The sequence below is a fragment of the Nyctibius grandis genome, chromosome 2 (genome assembly GCF_013368605.1).
Source record: "Nyctibius grandis isolate bNycGra1 chromosome 2, bNycGra1.pri, whole genome shotgun sequence".
NCBI lineage: Eukaryota > Metazoa > Chordata > Aves > Nyctibiiformes > Nyctibiidae > Nyctibius > Nyctibius grandis.
In genome coordinates, this window is record NC_090659.1 from 51,639,309 (window position 1) to 51,659,404 (window position 20,096).

General features: G+C 42.2%; 1 protein-coding gene across 1 annotated transcript in view; it reads right to left on the bottom strand.

Moving 5' to 3' along the window:
• Nucleotides 1–15,844: 15,844 nt before the first annotated feature.
• AFF3 (ALF transcription elongation factor 3) overlaps nt 15,845–20,096 on the bottom strand; it is a 294,827-nt gene continuing 290,575 nt past the window's right edge. The window contains exons 20-22 of the mRNA XM_068395291.1: nt 17,680–17,729; nt 17,326–17,540; nt 15,845–15,966 (exon numbers count right to left, since the gene is read on the bottom strand). Of these exons, the coding sequence (XP_068251392.1) occupies nt 15,845–15,966; nt 17,326–17,540; nt 17,680–17,729 (387 nt within the window). The remainder of the gene's footprint in view (nt 15,967–17,325; nt 17,541–17,679; nt 17,730–20,096) is intronic.

A 20,096-nucleotide genomic window follows, 5' to 3' on the forward strand; every position in this document is an offset into this window, starting at 1 on the left:
AAAGCTTTCTTGGAGTTTTGAAGCTGAAGGTGTCGCTCCCATGCAGCTCTTGTGGGCTGTGTTTTTAGGAGCCCTGTTTGCAAAGTCCTGTCTTCTAGAGCTAAAATCCCAAACATTCTTGAAGCAGAAAAAGGAATTGACTTTCAAATGTTTCTTGTTTTTTGAGCCTACTTCATACTACAGTGCTGTTCTGCTGTCTTGACTAGATAAACCAAGGTGTCTTTCATATTGGTATGTAGTATTGGAAGTGACTAAATTCTCAAAGTTGGAAACTTGGGAGTGAATTAGAAGTTGACTGAGTGAAGTTGAAGAGGTACTTGAAGAGTATTAGCTGGGAAAGTGCCACTGAGAGGATTTAGTGCTGAGGTCGTGATGCACTGTGCTGAAATCCACAAATAATTTGTTTCTGTCGTCTTGCTTGAAAAGGAGCAGTAGAGATATTAGGATCTGTCCAGTTAATCTTAGAGAGGGCAACTAAGATGGTGAACAATTTGCAACACTACTTAAAATTAGGAAGACACCAGTTAGCGGAGTCTTTTTATTACTTTAATAAATGCAGTGTAATCTGAATGTCATCTCTTCCCTTCATTATGAACCAGTTGTGCCTGACCCACATGTTTTAAATTGGCACTTGTAAGGCAAATGGAAAAGTGAATAGAATAGCTGAGCTGAAGAAGCAAACCCAGTTGGGTCACTTCTTTTTCTTTAGTGTAAAATTTTCAGAACACACACACAATAAAGGTATAATCAAAAGTAAAATTTGGATTGCTTTCAGGGTTCCAGCTGCCTTCTATCTTCTCAAAGCACCTATTCATGCTTTCACGGGAGCTTTATCAAAGCATGTGAAGTGGGTATCAATTTACCCGTATCTTATGCTTGGAGACAGACAATATATCTTTATCCTCTTCTTGTGGCTTTGTCTGGATGATGATGGTGAGTTTTGTGAGACTGACCTAAAGCAGCAAGACAAGACATAATACATTTTTTGCGTATGCCTCATTCACTGAGTTTAAGCTTAAATCCTTTACTCTTACAGTGTTTTAACTCAAACAACTTAATACACAGCAGAGCATACCTCATCTTGTTTTGATTAGAAACTATTAACTCAAGCTAGATAACAGGACCTAAGCCTAGATCCTTAAATCCCTCCCTAGTCAAAATTTGTGTTCTGATGAAGCAAGAACAAATTATGTCTGCTCCATCTAAACCTTTTTGAATCTGTTACTCCATGCAGCATCATGAAGAGAGCTATAAAAACAATCCACTGAGTCCAGGTTGGCCAGGTGGCAGCTGCTTGCGAGAACAGATAATACCTTGTTTATTGTTTTGTGTCCTTGAAGTTTAAAGAACTTTTATCACTCTTAACTTCCTCTCTTTCCAGGTTATCAGTGAGTTTAGGTTGCCAGTAAGAACTACTCTATTGATCACATCAAAGGACCATTTAGCCTAATTGATTTTTTTCTGATTGCTGCCAGTGTGGGATGTGCAAGAATGGGCATAAGGATGGAGCACACATGCTGTGGTGGTACATGTCCCAGGCCCTTGGCAGAGGGTGCCTTGTGGCTGGTGCTGGGACTGTGGAGCCCATCTTGGGAGCAGATCAGAAATCAGACTTCTCTCAGGAGCTTTCCATGGCTGTTAAGGCTCAAAGTCAAACTCTCACTGTTTTTCTATCATTCTGTCCTTTTGAGTGTTGCATTCTGGGCTGAACAGCTTCAGTCAGAACAGTCACATCTGTCGGTCACAATGTGTAGCTTGGAGGAGGGTCTTTTCTTGAGAGAGGGCCTATTTATGTTAAGAAAGGCTTGCTTCTAGGTTGTAACAAATAACCTGCTATATTGATCTGCAAAAAAAATAAATACTGGAACTATTGCCTCCTGGCTCACTCATTTCCTAAAACGTTTGCTCAGTACCCTGAAGAATGCCTGTAGGAACATACTTTGTCTAGATCCATCTGGGTGGAAGGCCTTGTCGGGGATCTTCTATCAGGTGCTGATGCTTTAGAAGGGACTGGAGTTTATTGTCCTGCTCAGGCACCGCTACTTGCTTGGATCCAGGAGCTCTTCCCTCAAGTGAAGGTTTTCAATTGTTCATCCAAGTTGTCCAGATCCCTCCACGTAGTGCTTAGGGTGGCCTGGGCCTGACACAGGGTTTTGTACTCTGTTTGGGGCCAGGCACCTAAAATGATGTGTCTTGTTCCAATGCCTAAACCCTTAACTAGCCATACCTGCCAAAGCTTGCTTTTAGTACTTTTTGAGAAGCATGCTAGCAGTGAGAGGGCTGGGGATATCTCTCAAGGCAATCTTTTAAAGATAGATACCGTTTCCCCAGCTGCTTTTCAAAATGGATACACTCCTTGTGCTTAGTGTCCCCTCTCTCTGCTTTACCTGGAGGGATTTGTAAATCATAAGCTGTCCACAGCACTGTGGGTCTGAGAAATTATTCTCTGGGGAACAGGAAAGAAAAAAGAAAGATCTGTATCTGTAGGGTTGGGTTCTTCATTATTTTAAGCTACATGTAGGCATATGTGCTATTAAGTCATAGTTCTTGACATACGTAACCTTAGCTTCTCATAGCTGATTTGTCATACTGGTGTTTGAAAAATGCCTACAGAAAATCAAATCAGTAGAAATTCACACTGTCAGGAGTTGCATAAATGGTCCTAGGAGACACTATAACAGTACATCTCTACTGATTTGTAATTCCTTATAGTACAGGAGATTTCAAGCTAATAATCCCTATCCAGACAGTTGGGCAGCCTGGGTTTCATTTTAAGAAACATCCACACATGCTGCTGGTTCCTATTCTTAAAGAAAACATAAGAGTCATGTTATTATGAGTATGAGCTTGATGCAAATGTGAAAGGACCATGACAGGGTCTGCGTTTCAGCAGTACTTGTTGCAACGTTTCCTTTTGTGATTTGTCTGTGGGCTTGCACATCTAGTGAACATGATCACAGCCTATTCTATTTCAGAATAGCAAATACTACTGTCTATGCATACTTTCTTCAGATTAAGAGCAGAGACTCCCCTAAAATGCAAAGTTTCCCCATAATTATTTTCCCCTTTCTTTCAGTACACATATTCCATCTTCAGGTTTTGAGTTTTCTTTTTTTTCTTTTTGGCTTTGCAGTTAGCTTTGGTATCATTCAAAGTGGAGCCCTGGGGCGGAATTTTTAGCAAATAGCAGTCCAAGAGCTGCAGTAAGTTCTTCATTGCTCTGTGTCTTTAAATCAAGATTGGGTGCCTTAATAAAAGGTTAGGCTTCTCTTAATCAAGTTATTAGCCTTTGATAAAGGAATCCCTTGATGAAGTGTTATGGCCTGTGTTTTCCTGGGAAGTAAGACTACATCATTGTAATGGGCCCTCCAGGTCTTCAGCTCAGTGGTGCCTGATTTCTTTCCTGACCTTGAATTATGCTGAGAAGAGGAGGTTTTCAAGGAACAAGTCAGGAAGTAAAGTTCTGCATGACTATTTTGCAGGATAACCAGCAAACCGCTGAGGCGTTGAGGGAGAAAGGCAGTGCTGAAGCAAGCAGGCCCAGCCTTGCAGAAGTTAATGGAGCTGTGTGTGGTATGAAGGACTGACCTGGCACTGGTGTGGGAGATGGCAGAAGTGATCTCACTCTGAGCCTCGGTGGTCTTGGAAATACAGCTACACATAACTGTCCCTCTGGTGCGTGGTATGTCAGCTCCTCAGCTGCTGCAGGCAATGCCTGGGGAAGCTGTCTCCATCCTTTGACGATGGCAGTGCCTGGGGACACCGTCCCAACAGGAGACTCCTGGCAGTGATGGGGAGCAGCGATGTCTTGTGTCAGCCCATCATGAACCATGGCATGTCATAAGCCAGAGCTTGTTTCTGAAATACATTCCCTGCCCTCAGTAGCAAAAGCTCTCCATTTGTGTGCTTCAATATGCGATGGTTACAGTGCATTAAAGGCACATGTTCAGGTACGGTGGTGAGTCACAAAAGTGCAGAACATTTCTTGGGAAGCTCATTCCTTCTGGCCTGGCCCTGAGATGTTCAGCCAGTACTTGCCCTGGCTGTCAGATGCTTCTTGAGAAAACGTGATTTCCCCAGCAAGAAGTAGCAAAACATCCAACTCACCCCTCCCCAGGTACTGACAGCAGAAAAGAACCACCAGAATCTACCACGTGCAAAGTGGTCACGTTAAAACAGCAGCATGTAGGTTTTGTCCCAAAAAAGCATTCTGGGATTCTGAGAGATGGCAATCCTATGCGGGAAGGAGCTGTAGAAATCGGGAAATAATTGGTGAAAAATGTGTGTGTGTGGACAGGGGAAGGCAGGATGGAGAGTGACTTGGTATTTGTTTTTCTTGTGGTTTTATCATAATACTGGCCTATAAATTGTGAACTGCTGCTCCACAACTGCTGAGGTCATGGCTCTCTTGGCACTACTTAGAGACATTAGTGGTCTTAAGGTACAGGCTTGTCTTCTGAATCTAAATAAAGAAATGTGAACCTGCTTTGGCAGGGGGTTGGACTAGATGATCTCCAGAGGTCCCTTCCAACCCTTAACCATTCTGTGATTCTGTGATTCTGTGACTTAAAAGCAGCATTATTTAATGTTTGGATTGGTTATGTGCTCATCCTGTGCCTCGCTAAAAACAGGCAGGAGCACAAGTGACTGTGATGGGACCCGAAAGCCAAAACACAAAACCAGGCAATTTTTTCCCTCAGAAAAAAGGTTTAAGAAAGAGACAGATGAGGCGTAATTGAGACAGAAGGATGTTGATTTCATGGTTTATTGTCACATTAAAAAAGTAATCTTACTGATGAATTAATATTTGCTTTTTAATATAAAAGTGCTTATTCTTACAAATCCTTAAGGCTCATTCTGTTACATTACAGTAGGATTTTTCACCATCCCAGAAACTGTGCTACATGAGTTTTAGATGAACTGTGGACATAGCAAAATCTCCAAACAGTAAAACAAGTCATTAATAATTTCATTGCCTTTGTACCCATGAACCTGTTCAATTGTGTAACATAATTTAACATGAAAATGAACAAAAGCAAAATTTTCTCGTATTTTCTAGTTTGACTTGGAACTGATCCCCAAAAGATTTCTATTTCGCTTGAGTGAATGGAGCAAATACAATTGTTTTTGAATCTCAATTTTTCACTCGTACAGCAAAAAAAGAAGGAGCGAGACAGAGGAGCGTTACAGATGTAACATTTACCCAATGTTTCTTACTAAAGAGAAAAGGAAGGACTGCCAAGCACAAGTACTACTCATATGTGATAGATTTATTTTTGTAATGTCCCTATGTGTACTTTTACTTAGGTAAAGCTCCCACTGAAGCCAATGTGAGTTTTGCCTGAGGGAGGAATAAGACCAGGGCTCCCACGGGGAACTTTTTAGATTAAGTAGTTTATTATTTTTTTTGTCTCACAATGGAAGAATGAAATAGGTGAAAGTTACTAAAGCTCTTCTTTGCATTGATCACAAGTGGAATATGATTTCTGGCATATACTATGATACACAGATAAGAGTATACCATATTTATTTTTAATCATAATAAGAGCTATATTAGTTGGATGGGCAGTGAATTTGCTATTTCTACTTAAATTTTAGATATCTATTTACTGTAAGGACCATTTTTTTTGGTCAATAATTGGGTCAAAATGCAGTAACTAAAAAAATACCTAACGCAAAAGATAAAAATAATTCACAGTATTCTGTAGTAAAGGGGGAAATGCTAACCGATCTAATAAATAAGGCAGTTAAAAGCATTTGTGACTGCTACCGTGATATATGTACATACTTTACAGCATAAATTACTGTACAAAATACTCCGTTTATTAACCTGTGTAAACAATAGTGCCTGATGTATGGGGACATATTGTGGGATTATGCTCACTGGAAGGATAAACTACGACAGCTTTGTCTGGGTGGGGGAGGCCTCGGGTAGCACACCCTCAGAGAGAAACATGAGTGATATTTTATGAGCTGCAAATAAAGCCATCCTGACTCAAATAATTTTACAAAAAAATCTTCTGACGTTTGTTGCTATAAATGAAACATGGAAATGAATCTCTGCAATTTGTTACAAAAATAGTTCTGGTCATAAGCTGATCTTTGCATACCTCGGCTGGCCAGGGACCCTCGCTTAGAAGTTCACTGCATGAAAAGGGGAGGTGGGGGAGAGTCACAACGCGGCAGTATCGTGCTGTGCGTCGTCTGCACTGCCAGCGTGCCCGTCAGGAGGCAGTCGGTGCCTGGACCCCACACTGGGATGGCCGCATTGCCTTTTCAGCCACTGCTTCTACGTGCAGGATGGGAAATGGGGAGGGACTTAGGACTACTGCGATTATTGCTATGGGCTGGAGAAGTAAAGACAAATTTAAGCATCCTGTTATCTTGGCTGCCCTGCACTGTCTTCCCCACCCATTTGTTTCCCTCGCCCACCCACAGCGTGGTTTGATTTTGGCTTCTGCATGGTGGCAACTCTGCGAAAGAGAGTCTCTGTAGGATGTCTACTGCAACAAGGCCCTGCTCAGCAGACACCACTGCAGTCCAGGTTTCCATTAATAACATGTCCAGGAAGGCAGGGAGTTGCCGTAAGTGAAGTGTGTGTGTGATTTGTTACACTGGGTATCATCTCGGAGCGATGTCCCTGCACAGAAGGACCGGGTCTTAGCCTCGACCTGCCCAGAGAGCAGCTCTCACATCGCTCGCTCCTCTGCCTCGGCTCCCACCCCTCCTCTTGCCATCCACGGGAAGAGACAGCCTACCAATGGCACCACAAGCACACCTTAACCCAGCTGCTCTGAAGCTCTCAACACAATGCTGCTCCTTCTGCCTACACCGACAGCAAAGGAAGCTGCCTGGCCAGCCAGCCCGAAGAGCTGCTATGGGACTGCTGGTCTGCAGGCAGGCCATGAGCTTTAGGTGGCCCTGGGTGGCCTACAGGCCATTCCATCGTGGATAAAATTGCCTTTTTCACATAATGAATAGAAAAACGCATTGAATTTCCATAAAAAAGAGCAATATTGGCCTCGTGGGCTCATGGCCAATCTCATCTCTTTCACCATCTACAGAAAAACTGTTTCTTCTGTTTAAAGGAAGCCAACTCTACTTCCAGACAACATATGGAAAAAGTGCCTTTGAGTGTTTAATAAACTGTAAAATATATTTTCTTGATAATTCAGTAATCTTAATAGAAGAAAGGTGCACATTCAGTCCTTGAGGAACTACTTACTTCTTTGGATTTGGGCCCAGTGAATTAGAGAGTGGGCAAGGGATGGTCCAAGTCCAAAACGTATGCTTTAAACATCTCAGAAATAAATGTATTTACCGCATATCTATTTTCCTGCATATCTGCTCCCTCTCAACGTGATCTCAGCCCCATTCTGCATCAGCGCATCCTAAGATATTTACCAATTTCAGCAGGCGGTCTCGTTAGCAACAGGTACAGTTGTAATCCTGAGGTGGGATTTATATCCTCTTTATACCTGAGCTCATCACCTAAATTCCCTTTGTAGCCAGTGGACAGAAACAAGCACTTCTAGGGTGTGATTCATTGCGCTTATTTTAGACCTTCAATGCAAGATGAGGTGAATCCCAACTTCTGTGTTTCAATCAGGACCTTTTTTCTCTCCCATTCCACCTTCTCTTGCTATTTAACCCCAGTGAATTGCTGCAAGGCTGATTGTGTGTCCTCGATGGCCTAAAAAAAGGTCCTTGCACAGGTGTGGGGCCACCAGTTCCTGCTGGTTCTACTGTAGGGCCATAAAGCGGCAATGCTCATTCAAGCAGATCAGTAACACAATGTCAGGCAATGGTGCTGGGCCAGGAGACACTGCTGTAACCTCTCCAGCTACACCACTGTTTCACACGGATATTTGAGTCACCACTTTTGGTCCCCAGATTAGTGGTCTCCCCCACCCGCCTTCTGACACAGAGAAGAAGAGATGATCAGAAATTGTGCATGGAGACATCAGCACTCACTGTCTCTTCCTCATGAGGAAACAAGTTTCTAGCTAGGAATAATGGGAGAAGGTGGGCGCCAGTCCATAGGTGACGTGGGAATGAGAAGAAAGCAGAAAGGTCCTGAGCTGCTCGGAGCAGCTCTGCACTGCCCTCTGTCAGTAACGTCAGCTCTCCCTTGTCCTGTACGTCACAAACCCAGGCTGGGAGATGGGATTGAGGAAGAAAATGTCTAGAGCTGCAGGAAGAGCCGACTGTGGGACCAGGAAGGCAAGATGAAAGGCTGAGGAAATTTAAAAAAAATTCATATTTTGATCATGGCACTAATTAGCCATGTGTGATTAGCTGGGGAAAGCTGGAAATCCCCATTCTCGCATGCATAGGAAGTCCAACTTCCTATGCAAATGGAAGTTGGACTTGTTTGTCAAGTGTGAAGGCAGACTGCCAAAGGGACCTTGACATCCAGAGGGACCTTGACAGGTTTAAGTGGGCCCGTGCGAACCTCATGAAGTTCAACAAGGCCAAGTACAGGGTCCTGCACTTGGGTTGGGGCAATCCCCAATATCAGTACAGACAAAGAGATGAATGGATGGAAAGCAGCCCTGTGGAGGACTTGAAGAGACTGGTGGATGAAAAGCTGGGCGTGAGCTGGCACTGTTTGCTTGCAGGCCAGAAAGCCAACTGTATCCTGGGCTGCATCAAAAGCAGCGTGTCCAGCAGGTCGAGGGAGGTGATTCTGCCCCTCTACTGTGCTCTGGTGAGACCCCACATGGAGTACTGTGTCCAGCTGTGGAGTCCTCAGTACAAGAAAGACACGGTCCTGTTAGAGCGGGTCCAGAGGAGGACCATGAAAATGGTCAGAGGGCTGGAGCACCTCTCCTGTGAAGAAAGGCTGAGAGGGTTGGGATTCTTCAGCCTGGAGAAGAGAAGGCTCTGGGGAGACCTTATTGGTCTTTCAACTTGAAGGGGGCTTACAAGAAAGACAAAGAATGACTTTTTACCAGAGTGTGTGGTGACAGGACTAGAAGCAACAGTTTTCAGCTGAAAGAGGATAGATTTAGATTGGACATAAGGAAGAATTTTTTTGCAGTGAGGGGGATGAGACATCAGAACAGGTTGCCCAGAGAAGTTGTGGATGCCCCGTCCCTGGAAGTGTTCAAGGCCAGGTTGGATGGGGCTTTGAGCAACCTGGTCTAGTGAAAGATGTCCCTGCCCATGGCAGGGGGTTTGGAACTAGATGATTTTAAAGGTCTCTTCCAACCCAAACCATTCTGTGATTCTATGATAAATCTAAACTGCAAATGAAAATATCCTTTTTCAATACAACTATTTTCTGAAATGGAAGTGAGAAAAAGACTAAGAAGGGCCTGTCCTTTGGTAAATGTTATCTATGTCTAGCTTGTTCCTGCAGGAAGTGTTTCCTTTCATGTCTGTTGACAGGGTGAGAATTATGTATCTAAGAATGCCAAGTGGAGGAGAAAATGATAACTAGTGCTAAGGAAGGAAGGATTTGTTAGTATTGCCTGAAAAACAGCAATAGAAACATTTTGTTGATTTGACTGGTGTTCAGTCCTTGGTGAAGTACATTACTGATGACTTCTAGAGGTAATGTGTCAGAACAGAGCTGGGAGTTTGACCCTGGGGTGCTGGCTAATGATGGTTTGACTTGGGAAGGTAACTCCCTGATGTTGTTCTCCCAACATATCTCTGACTTCCCAGCTCAGTTACTGGTAATGTGCACCACAAACAGACACATATTTTGTTATGAGAGAGAGGTGTTTTTTTTATATTTTGTTAAGTGACTAGTCCTCTCTGCAATGCACCATTCTAAAAGAAAATATCCATTGATTTGAAGTTATTTGAAGCTGGATTTGGAATAACAAATGATCTGAATACTTCTGACGCTGTTATGAGAAACACACTTGGTACAACTGGGGAGGCAAATTTCTTTCACATAAATACAAAGTGGCTCAAAGACATAAAAAGATTTGAAATTCTTAGCATGGCTACACAGCAGTTGGTTACCCTACGCTGTTTGTCCCATTATGTACTGTTGTGATTCTTGCTCTCTACCAGGATCAAAGTTCTAGATACTCCGGGAATGGCAGTTTCACCTAGTCTGTGACTCCCCTCAGCGCTAAGCACAAGTTTTATATACTCTGGCGCTTACATTGAGAGCTTACATGGTATTTAAGGATTTTGAGGGTCTAGTAGCTCTGGACTCAGGGGTGAAATTCATCCAGTGTACTTAGCAGTTTTTTCCATAGCTCTTCTACAGCGCTTTCCTTCTGAGGATACAAAGTGATTTGCAAACATTAATTAATTCTCATAAAGCCCTATGAGGCAGATAAGTGTTAAGTATCCCTGTGTTAGTACATACGAGAAGCATGAGACCTGAGTGCCTTATGATCCATGATGTTCTCTATATTCACTCCCGAAAAGGAATATGCACCTTGGGACAGAGGAAATCCCCATTTTTTCATCATTCTCTTGTTTTCCTTGGACCCTCTGGAGTCCTTCAAGGGCAGCAAGGATGGGGCTGGGATTCAAGCTACAGCGTGTGAGATTCAAGCTACACAGATCAGAAAAGAGAGGGAGCCTTGCTGTATTTGCTGCTGGTTTTGTGGGGGAAAGCAAGGGCCTTTATGCAAACTGTGGGTTTTTTGCTCCATGCTCCAGCACCCCCTTTGAAAGGTAGCTTGGGCTGCCAAAGTAGAAAACACTCCGGAAGGGGCAGGCATACTTGTGGGCTACCAAGAGCAACAGAGCCAGACAGCAAGCAGAGGCAGAGGGATTACTTGAAGAAATAGCCCCAGCTGAATCTCCCCGTCTCACTGAGGAAAACCATAGTCTTTTGAAACAGTGATGGAGCCTTGCTCCATATCTTAAGTGTTTTTCCTCTATGTAGCTTTAGTGAAGTAAGCACAAACAGGGCCTAAAGTGACTTTCCTTGTTTCTTAATTGATCTTAAGAACAATTTACAGCATGGCAACCAGTAACACTGGAAATGGAGTCCTGGCCTTATTGACGGCAAAGTAGCCAAATTTTCATGCTAACAATACTGGGTGAGAGACATTGTTCTCCAGTTTTCAAGACAGACTAGACAAAAGATGATCCATATGCTTTTCTGAATGTATTCTGACAAATTTGTCTATGGTTATGTGCCTTCCCAGCCCTCAGCGCACAGCACATAAGCTAGTGTAACAATTATAATTATGATAGTGATCAGACCTACCAGGCCTTTTTAAGACATGAAAATCAGACTAATTCTCTAGTTTCAAACACAATGAGTTCAAATATGTGATGTAAATGCTAACAAAAAGATACCAAAATGAGAGGCATGTTAGGTCTGCGCCAGCCAAACTTCTGTTGTTATCTTAGCAAGTCCATATTCTTCAGGTATTGTTTGTATTTCTATTGTGCCAGGAGATTTTATTCTTTAGTTTGAGGATTCTCCCTGAATGGGGGAGGGAAATGTTGCTATCGCTGTGAAAAAGAAACATTTCTTTCTGACATATTAAGCATTAAGAGGATTATGTAAAGGCAAGGCATATTGCAGAAGGAGATGTTCTTAATATAGCTTTGACCGTGAACCCATGACCCTCCAGAAAATTTAGGAGACTTAAAAACCCTATTGCTTTGACAATCTTTCCATTTAAGAAAAATCTTCTTGTAAAAAGATCAAGGAATTCAGCCACTGTTATTTACATAAAACTCAACCTTTCCTGCTTAAAATCATGAATCATTTAATGTCACATCTGCAGGATATCTGAGGCAGATGCCATTAATCCAAGTCATTTCGCAAATTCCAATTTCATTTGGATTAAAACCTACAACTAAGTCAGTGAATAGTATATACTGTACATGCGTTAAGGCTGGTGGCTACTAAAGTCTCTTGAGTAGATAAACTAAGCACAGATTAGCCAGGTCTAAGTATATGTCCTCATCTAGGGAAAAAAAGATATCCTGACATTTCAGTGATGTAGATTTGAGTCAGTAGCCATGAAAAATAGTTGAACATTTGTATTACAAAAGAGATACAATGGCACAGTCCCAAAGGTGCATTTCTTATAAATTAATTAGCTGCACAAATTATTTTGATAATGGTTACTGCACTTCTGAGGCGATATGGCTGCTCAATGGTGAGTACTTGATGATCAATGGTAGGCACTAGTAATATCCTTCATACTGAGTGACTTTTATAACTATTTAGATTTACAGTATATACATATGTGTTTGTATCTACACTTAGGGCGTGATCTTCTTAACCTCCTTTACCTAAGGTCCTCTGTTCACTATAATTTCCTTTGGAGCCCTGTGATATTTGGATCAAAGAAATAGGCAAACGAGGGGTTGGGGTATCCTGCTGTGTGACAGGGAGGACTATGCTTGGCTTTTGGCCACACTTAAACCTCTGCATATTCTTCGTTCTTACCTGTTATTCATGCCACCATGGAATACTATAAAGCATTAAGGCCAAGCGGTCTGTATGATCTTGCTGTCTCTGAGGATCCTATAGGCTGCTCTGCATTTGTTGCATCCACCTGCAATACATGGTTCCTTTGAATGCATTCTCATTGCTTTACCAACCCTGACTGACTCAAAAGCCTCTGTTTGTAAGCAAACCTCTCCCTCCAGGCATAATCCTTCTGGATTTGTACAGAATGACTTGTTACTTTCACAAAATGAACCTGAACATTGCTATGGCTTAAAGCAGCGTGCATGTTCCCGGACTTTTACAACAGATTACAAGAAGTAAGTGGCTTTCATGGAACTCCAAAGAATGACAGTCTCTGCTAGTCCCACCCAGAACACACAGAGCACCTTCGACTCACGGTGAAGTGCCTAAGACTATTCAGGTTCTTAACGTGGAACATATGCTTAATTGGACCAGACCTAAGCACCACATGCACTTTTCCAGACCAGGCCCTAAGAAGATGAAACGAAGTATTACCATTCTATGATTCTGTGATTTGTTCTCACCATGCCACATTCAGTCGTCTAAACAGAAGCAACCATAGATAGCAAATAGTCTGCACCGAAGAGTGTTCTAAGTAACCTCACCAAAATGGTATAGCTGCAAGAAACCCTATGGAGAGAAGGCCAAAACCTCTAATCCATTTATGTGTCTAGTTGGTTTAAATGGCTGCTATTTCATCTTGTTACACCACCAGAAATTAAGGCTCAGTGTGCTCATCAGACAACACAGATGATGCCAGCACAAAAACGAAAAACCAGTATGTTTTTCCATGGAAGCAATGGGTATTTTAGCTACAATAAATCAATGCAAGAATAATGTACAAGAAAGGACAATCATCTACAAGACATCCTTAGTACTTGGAAATATTACAACAGGACAGCATTAATTCTTGCATTTCTTTGAAGTTTCTTGGCATATTACATCCATACAAAGAGTTCATCGTGATTAAGAAAAATAACCCGATCTTAGTAAAATAAACATGCTTCGAAGTTCCATACTTGAAACTCAAATGCCACATGTGCAATAAAACTAAACTCCATTTAAGGCAAGTAATATATGTCACTTCTAAAATTTCTTAACATTAAATAGCAGTAAGGGCTCCCAAACCCCCAAATGTATCTGAAGATAATCATCATAGGCACCATCAAAGAAAACAGAAGCTGATCTAATTGGAATTTCACTTTCCTGATCTGAGGAGAAATCCCGTAGTACCTTTGTGTGTTATTGAAGCAGCTGACAGAATCCGTTGCTACTAGTCTAGTAAATCATAGCAGGCTTCCACAGCCAAAGATCAAGCAAGTAATAAACAGAAAGGCACCAATCAAGTTCTCCACCATACTTGTGACCAAACAAACTGTGTTCCTTCTGGGGTGGGTAACAGCCAGTGCTAAGAGTGACGGGAGGACTCGGAGGATGTCTGTTTTGTCATTTAAAGCCAGGTCCATGTTCACTCTTAAAGCCAGCCACACTATAACACTCAAGTCTGTGCTAAGAGGTAACTGCAGCCTGAGCTCAGGACTTCTTTCAGGGAAGCATCTGAGCACCAATGGGCACATAAATATTGGCCCAGGATGGCTTTAGGCTGAGCAATCCCTTGGTAGCTACCCCGCTGAGCTGCTTCAAAGAACAAGGTGAATGCTCTGAGTCTGAGCAATAGCTGGAGTTATGGTAAGCAGCTTCAACAAAAAATGCAGGTACATGGGGCTCAGTGTGCTCTCAAGCCTGCTCTTTACCACAGGGTAAATACAGCTTGTGTTACCAAAGATGTTTTACTGAGAAAACATGCCACATTGTTTGGTATCTTTTTTTTTTCAAAATGCAGCTCTTCAAAAATGGAGGAGGAAAAAAAGGCTGCAAGGACCAATCAATCAACCATTGATATCAGTGGCTACTTCTACTTGTATTGTCTATTGAAAGAGTCTTTTGTACTCACATTTCCTTAATATATAAGTAAATTAGATTAGAAAACAACAATCAAAGGGTCCAACGGGTGACTCGGACAAGAACAGTCCATTGAAAGTCACTGGAGCTGCTGACTTGAATAAAGGCTGCAAATCTGATTGCAAAAAAATTACATTTCCGATACAGAAAAAGAAACCTAAATGTGTGAAAACCACTGAAAATGAACAAAAAATGCACTGAATGCAAGCACAGTAGAGATGAACTGGCCTTGACCTCAGCTGACCTAAATTAAACTCCAATTATTGTGGGATTAATTCTTCTGGCATGAAAAACACAGCTTGTCAACAGGAACTGAAAACATCCCATAAATCAAGAAACGTTAAAGCCTAGTTGAGGATTACGCATGAAGAATGAGAGGATTATGATAAGAAACAGTTCTTAGCCTGATGAGCAGCAAACTCAGCTTCCCAGCTAAAGGAAATTGCATGTAATGCTCCCATACAGCCTAGAAGAAAATGCTGCAAGCTTCTGCTAGATGAAAAAGATATGAAAGTCAAAATCTGCGGGATGAAGCCTTCCCATGCAAAGCCAACAACTGTAATAGATATGTCTCTGTCTCTCTGTGTGTACACAGCTGAAATGAACACACTTTCTTTACTAAGTGGATTGCAGTTTGCCATATTTTTTTCATTTATCTATTTACTGTTAGTAACAGAACGCAATTTCCCACCATCTCTTTTAAGGTCTTGCTATCAGCATATCTGTTTTCAGGCTTTTTGCTTGATACTGTAGGTTACAGTGTTGGTGAGGAGCTGAACAAGAGGTAAAGTTATTTAAAAAGACAGGAGATAAAGAAATGCATGCAATTTGTTGAAACTTATTGCAGATGAAGGAATGCCATCTTTCTCCAACTTAAGGAGGACTACACAACTCCTCTGCGTGCCCCAGTGGGGAAGTAACAGAGAGATGGCATATTAATGTTGAAGCTTCTGTGACGTGTCCGTGCTCGCAGTAAAAGTTCTCCATGTCTATGATTTGCCCTCATTCATTCCAGTTCAGGAAAGCCCTTGTGTATGTGCTTAAGCTCTGCTGAAGTCAATGGGATTTCAGTACAAGCTTAAAGTTAAGAATCTATTGAGAGCTTTCCTGAATAGGGATCTGTGCTTATTGCACTTGGTTCAGTCAACCCATGAGATTTTGGTTTCCGAGTTTTTCAACATAAGAATAGAAAGGGTATGTTTTGTGCATTACCATCAGTTCTTTCTAGTATTTCTCGTGTATGAAAATGTTTGGAGAGTGGTTCAGAACAATTCATTCTGAAGAGACATCATTGTATATTGTACATATGCACACATACATGTCTACACTCAGAAGAATTTCGCTCAGTATTGAAGAAATATTCACGTTGGTTTGGATCAATGCTGTGGTTGACTATTTCTGTAGCACAGTGTCCAGAATAACTGAATTATCCATGAAAGGTATACTGTCCATGTGAATGGCACACAGTCATTATGACAAGTGAGTGCTATTCCGCACCCAGTGAAGTCCTTGTTGGGTGTACTGAACTAAATGCTCCATACTGCTGTGCAAGGTGATAGGTCCCATCAATGCATCCAAGTCGTTAAAAAAATCTACAGGGGAAAAAAAAGGTTCAGCATCAGAAGAGTGAAGCTTTATTTCCTGCTTGTCACCCTTTAATAGATTTTATTCTCTTGCAAATTGAGTCAAGCTGAACATTTCATGGGAATGAAAGTTTATGCTGAGATTAATTTTAAAGCCCTGTGGTTCATGATGTTACAGGCTGATGCACAACAATTTTCTTTTTAAAGAACAAAACAGTGAGTTCTTCAACTTTGCTTTTCATTAATTTCCATTGAGTCTTGATAAAGCAAACAGATGCTGGGTAAGATTTATTTTGAGATGAAGGACAACTAAATCAAAAAGTCTACACCCAAGTGTCTATCTATACATATGCTAGATATTTAAGCTACCATGACAGAGAAATAGAGGCCTGTACAACATGGTCAACTCAGCCTAAAGAGGAATTTGGCTAACTAGCTAGTGGGAACTTAATTCAGCTGCCTGCTTAGAGGCATGTAGTGCCCATTTGAGATGCTCTCAGGCAGTTGATACATATAGCCTGGACTGGCAGATCTAACACAGAACGTACAAGAGACTTCTGGAGTGGCAGTGAAGGAAAGGATACCTCAAATGACATTTGGCAGCTATGGTTAGGTAACTGAATTGTATCCCTGTCTCCCCTTCAGGGTGAACTGAATAGCTCTCTGAACTCTGCTGTTTGTGTTGAACAAAGCTCCGACAACTGCAATGGGAGATTTAGCCCCCCAACTCATATATACACACCTACACTGAGGTGTCCTCATTTTGATTTGAATCCTGCTCATGCCCCTGCCTTAAATATATAAATTAGCCTGAAAACCAAGAAATATTTTATCATCAAGTCAGATGCTGAGGCACTTGCTCATGGAAACCAGTTCAGCTGAGAAAAGTTTGCTCCGAAGAGGGAGTGAGGCACCTTGTTCCTATCTGTGTCTGCTCGGACTGGGGGAGGACTTGGGGGCTGTTCATTCCTTCTGCAGAAAGGAAGGGTGCTCCTGCTTTTTGACGTGGTCTGGCTAAACGCATCCCATCCAGCTCCACGACTTTAGGAGGCAGGAAGCTGCCTTGCCTCCCACTAACCTTTCTCTCCAGAATGACACAGATGGCAGTGAATGCTACCCACAGCTATGTCTGTGACCTGTCTGTAACCGGTCCTGACCAGCTAAATAAAGAAAAAAATTAGATGCTTCTGAGTGAGACAGCTATAAAAATTGCCTTTTTGGGCCATTTTGGAACAGACTAGGACCAGACTAAGAAAAAAATCACCTCCGCAGTCCTACTTTGCAGACAGGATTCCTGTCAAAATAGTTATTTTCCTGATCAAAATCATGTGACAGTCTTCTGGAAGTCCTTTGCCTTGACTCACTCACCTCTGTTTTCCTTGGCCAGGTTGTCAGCCATCTCCCAGTAGTCATAGCTGTGCAGGATGCTGTTAGTGATGCTGACGTGGTTGGCGGCCATCTGATGAATGCGCTGCGGGATGCTGATGATAGGAGATGGGGAAGGGGCCCCTGTGCTCCCCTGGGATCCTACAGAGCTGACTGGAGAAGGGCTTGGGGACATGGGGGATGGAGTTCCTGTGCTCCTGGAAACAGATGTTAATACAATTATTTAAAAGGGTGTTGGGATTAAAAACATGACAGTACCAGAACATACTGCAGGTAAGAAAATATAATTTCTGACTGCCAATCTGATGTAAGCTTCTGTGTGACCTGTGTACTTACTTTCCACTGGTACCCCAAGAAGATGGGTTCTGGGCAGCTTTTGATGAATTCTGTAAAGGAAAAAATAATTTAGAATGCATATAATTTAGATATGACTATGAACTGAAGCAGTGCTGCAGCACAGATTCAAATCACAGTCTATTAAACATCTTGGGATGGGGGCTGATTAGGAAAATACCTTAGTTGAAACTGAAACTTTTCACAGAAATCCTGGGAGTTCAGAAGAAAGTGGTGCCAGGACTCTTTGTGAGGTTTAGGCTGGAATTGTCTTTTGATAGAGAAAACTAGAAAGATTTTCTCTCACTCTCCTGCCCTCAAAGACAAATGTAATTCTCTCAGGACCTGCGAGACTGTGCAAGTCTGCTCAGCCTGGCTGACCACAGGAACATGAATCTGAGGCTCCTTCAGCTCGAGTGGGTGTTTTAACCATCAGGCTCAAGAATCTCTCTCATGATTGCCCCTCCAGCATTCACAGGGCCAGAGAGACTGTCCTTGTAGAGTGGTGGTTTTTCTAGCTGAAGGGTTCCTCAGAATCCCCCAGAAAGGGACATTAGATCATTTAGTGTCATCTCTTGTATACCTGCAGTCATAAAGACTCTTACTAGTATACTGTGCTTAGGCTAAAGAATTTCATTGCTTTAAGAGAGGCTACCTTGCACAAGCACTACATTTACAGAGCAGGAGAAATTCAGTTGTCCACAATAATGGAAACTGAATAGCTAAAATGATTCTAGCAGTTAATCTACAAGAGCTGGTGGGAATTTACTGGCAGGTTCCTGACCATTTGACCTGTGGAAAAACTCCTCCCTCTCCCAAATGCAGTGGTTGATTTGATCCTCGGCCTGTGAGAAAAAAGGGTGTAAAAAACAGGAGTCTAAGAAACAAAACTTTTCTGGTCCATCCCATCCGCAGCCTCATATTCAGCAATGGCCAGTTTCTAATTCTTCAGAGGAAAGTGACCTCCTCGCACTGTCCCCTGAAACCATACATCCAGATAATTGTGTGCTGGGGAACAAGCCTCCCTTCCTGACAACCAAGGGAGGGAGACCAAGTGAAGTCCTGCAGCTTGAAATCTGTTTACGGATATCATTTAACTGCAACGCTGCAGGTGTTGCAAGCTGCAGGAGTTACAAGCATTAACAGCAGTACAGTAGTACTCTTGGTCTCCCATCCCTTAGGAAGGAAAAATGATAAACAAGGGGCTTCAGAGCTTCACAGATTTCAAGGTCAGGAGCAATCCTCCAGGACACTCAATCTGCAATTTCCCTTTTCCACCAATCATGGAAGCTTTTATCAGAACCTAAATTGTTTTGTTTTTTTTTTTTTTAAAGGATAGCTAGTCATGTAGAAATCCTAAGACACTATTTATCTTCCTTGTTCTCCTGTGTCCTGTGTCTAATGTTTAGCAGGCCTCACAGTTAGGAAAATGGATCCAGCTCCAGCAATACTGCATGCCACCTGGTATTATCAGCTCTGTTTCCATATACACAATGATCACATCCTCTCTTAACCTGTCCTGCAGTAAGCTGGACACATCTCCCAAGCCTCTCTTCAAAAAATTTGTTTTCTCAGTTTTGACGTGTCCTCTGAACTGACTCTTGTGTTCCCACATCTTTCATGCGCACACCAACACTGGCTGTATTTTAGCAGTGATCACATCAGTGCTGCGTGTGCCCTGGCACTCTTCCTGCATTTTGACACTGGGCCTTCTACATCCCAGGTAAGTGGTATGAAAAATAAGCTTTGGAGTGTCCCACAGGGGTTTCTTCCTTCAATGGGTTTTCTTTTTTTTTGGCAGGAAGGGCTAAGGCGTGAAAGGAAAAAAATGAAAAATTGTCATTTAGCATCCTAAATAGAACGAGCCTGGGAATCCTCGGCATTTGCTCCTCTTACAGAATAGTTTCTTTCTCTTTTCTTTTCTGATCTGTCTCAGAACTACTGGCCTCCATCTTTCTAGTGTAATGGAAACTAAGTACATGTTATTTACTTACAGCATTGGAGGCAGGAAAATATGAAAATCGAAGTGGAGTCAAGGATACTTCTGCTGTAAATTTAACCAGCCTCTGGTTACGTACAACTCCCCACACGTTTTTTCTCAAGTTTTAGCTATATTACTCCAGCTTCCTCTCAGTTCTGCACCAGAGAGGTGGGGGCAAGGATTCTAAAGAGAGTAATGTTGTGAGGGACCATCTCTTATTCCACTTTGCTTACTGCTACCCATTCTTCTGGTTTCTTTATGCTCTCAAATGTGTCTGGCCACTGAATATCTGTGGCTTCTTTTTAACTCTCTGCTGCATTATTTTTTTTTTATAATGGAAACAAAATACTTAAAAGGAGATTTAAATAATAATTTTTTTATTTTCTAAAAGAAAAGTGTGTCTAATTTTCCCTGCAAATGTGTGTGACAAGGTTTAAAA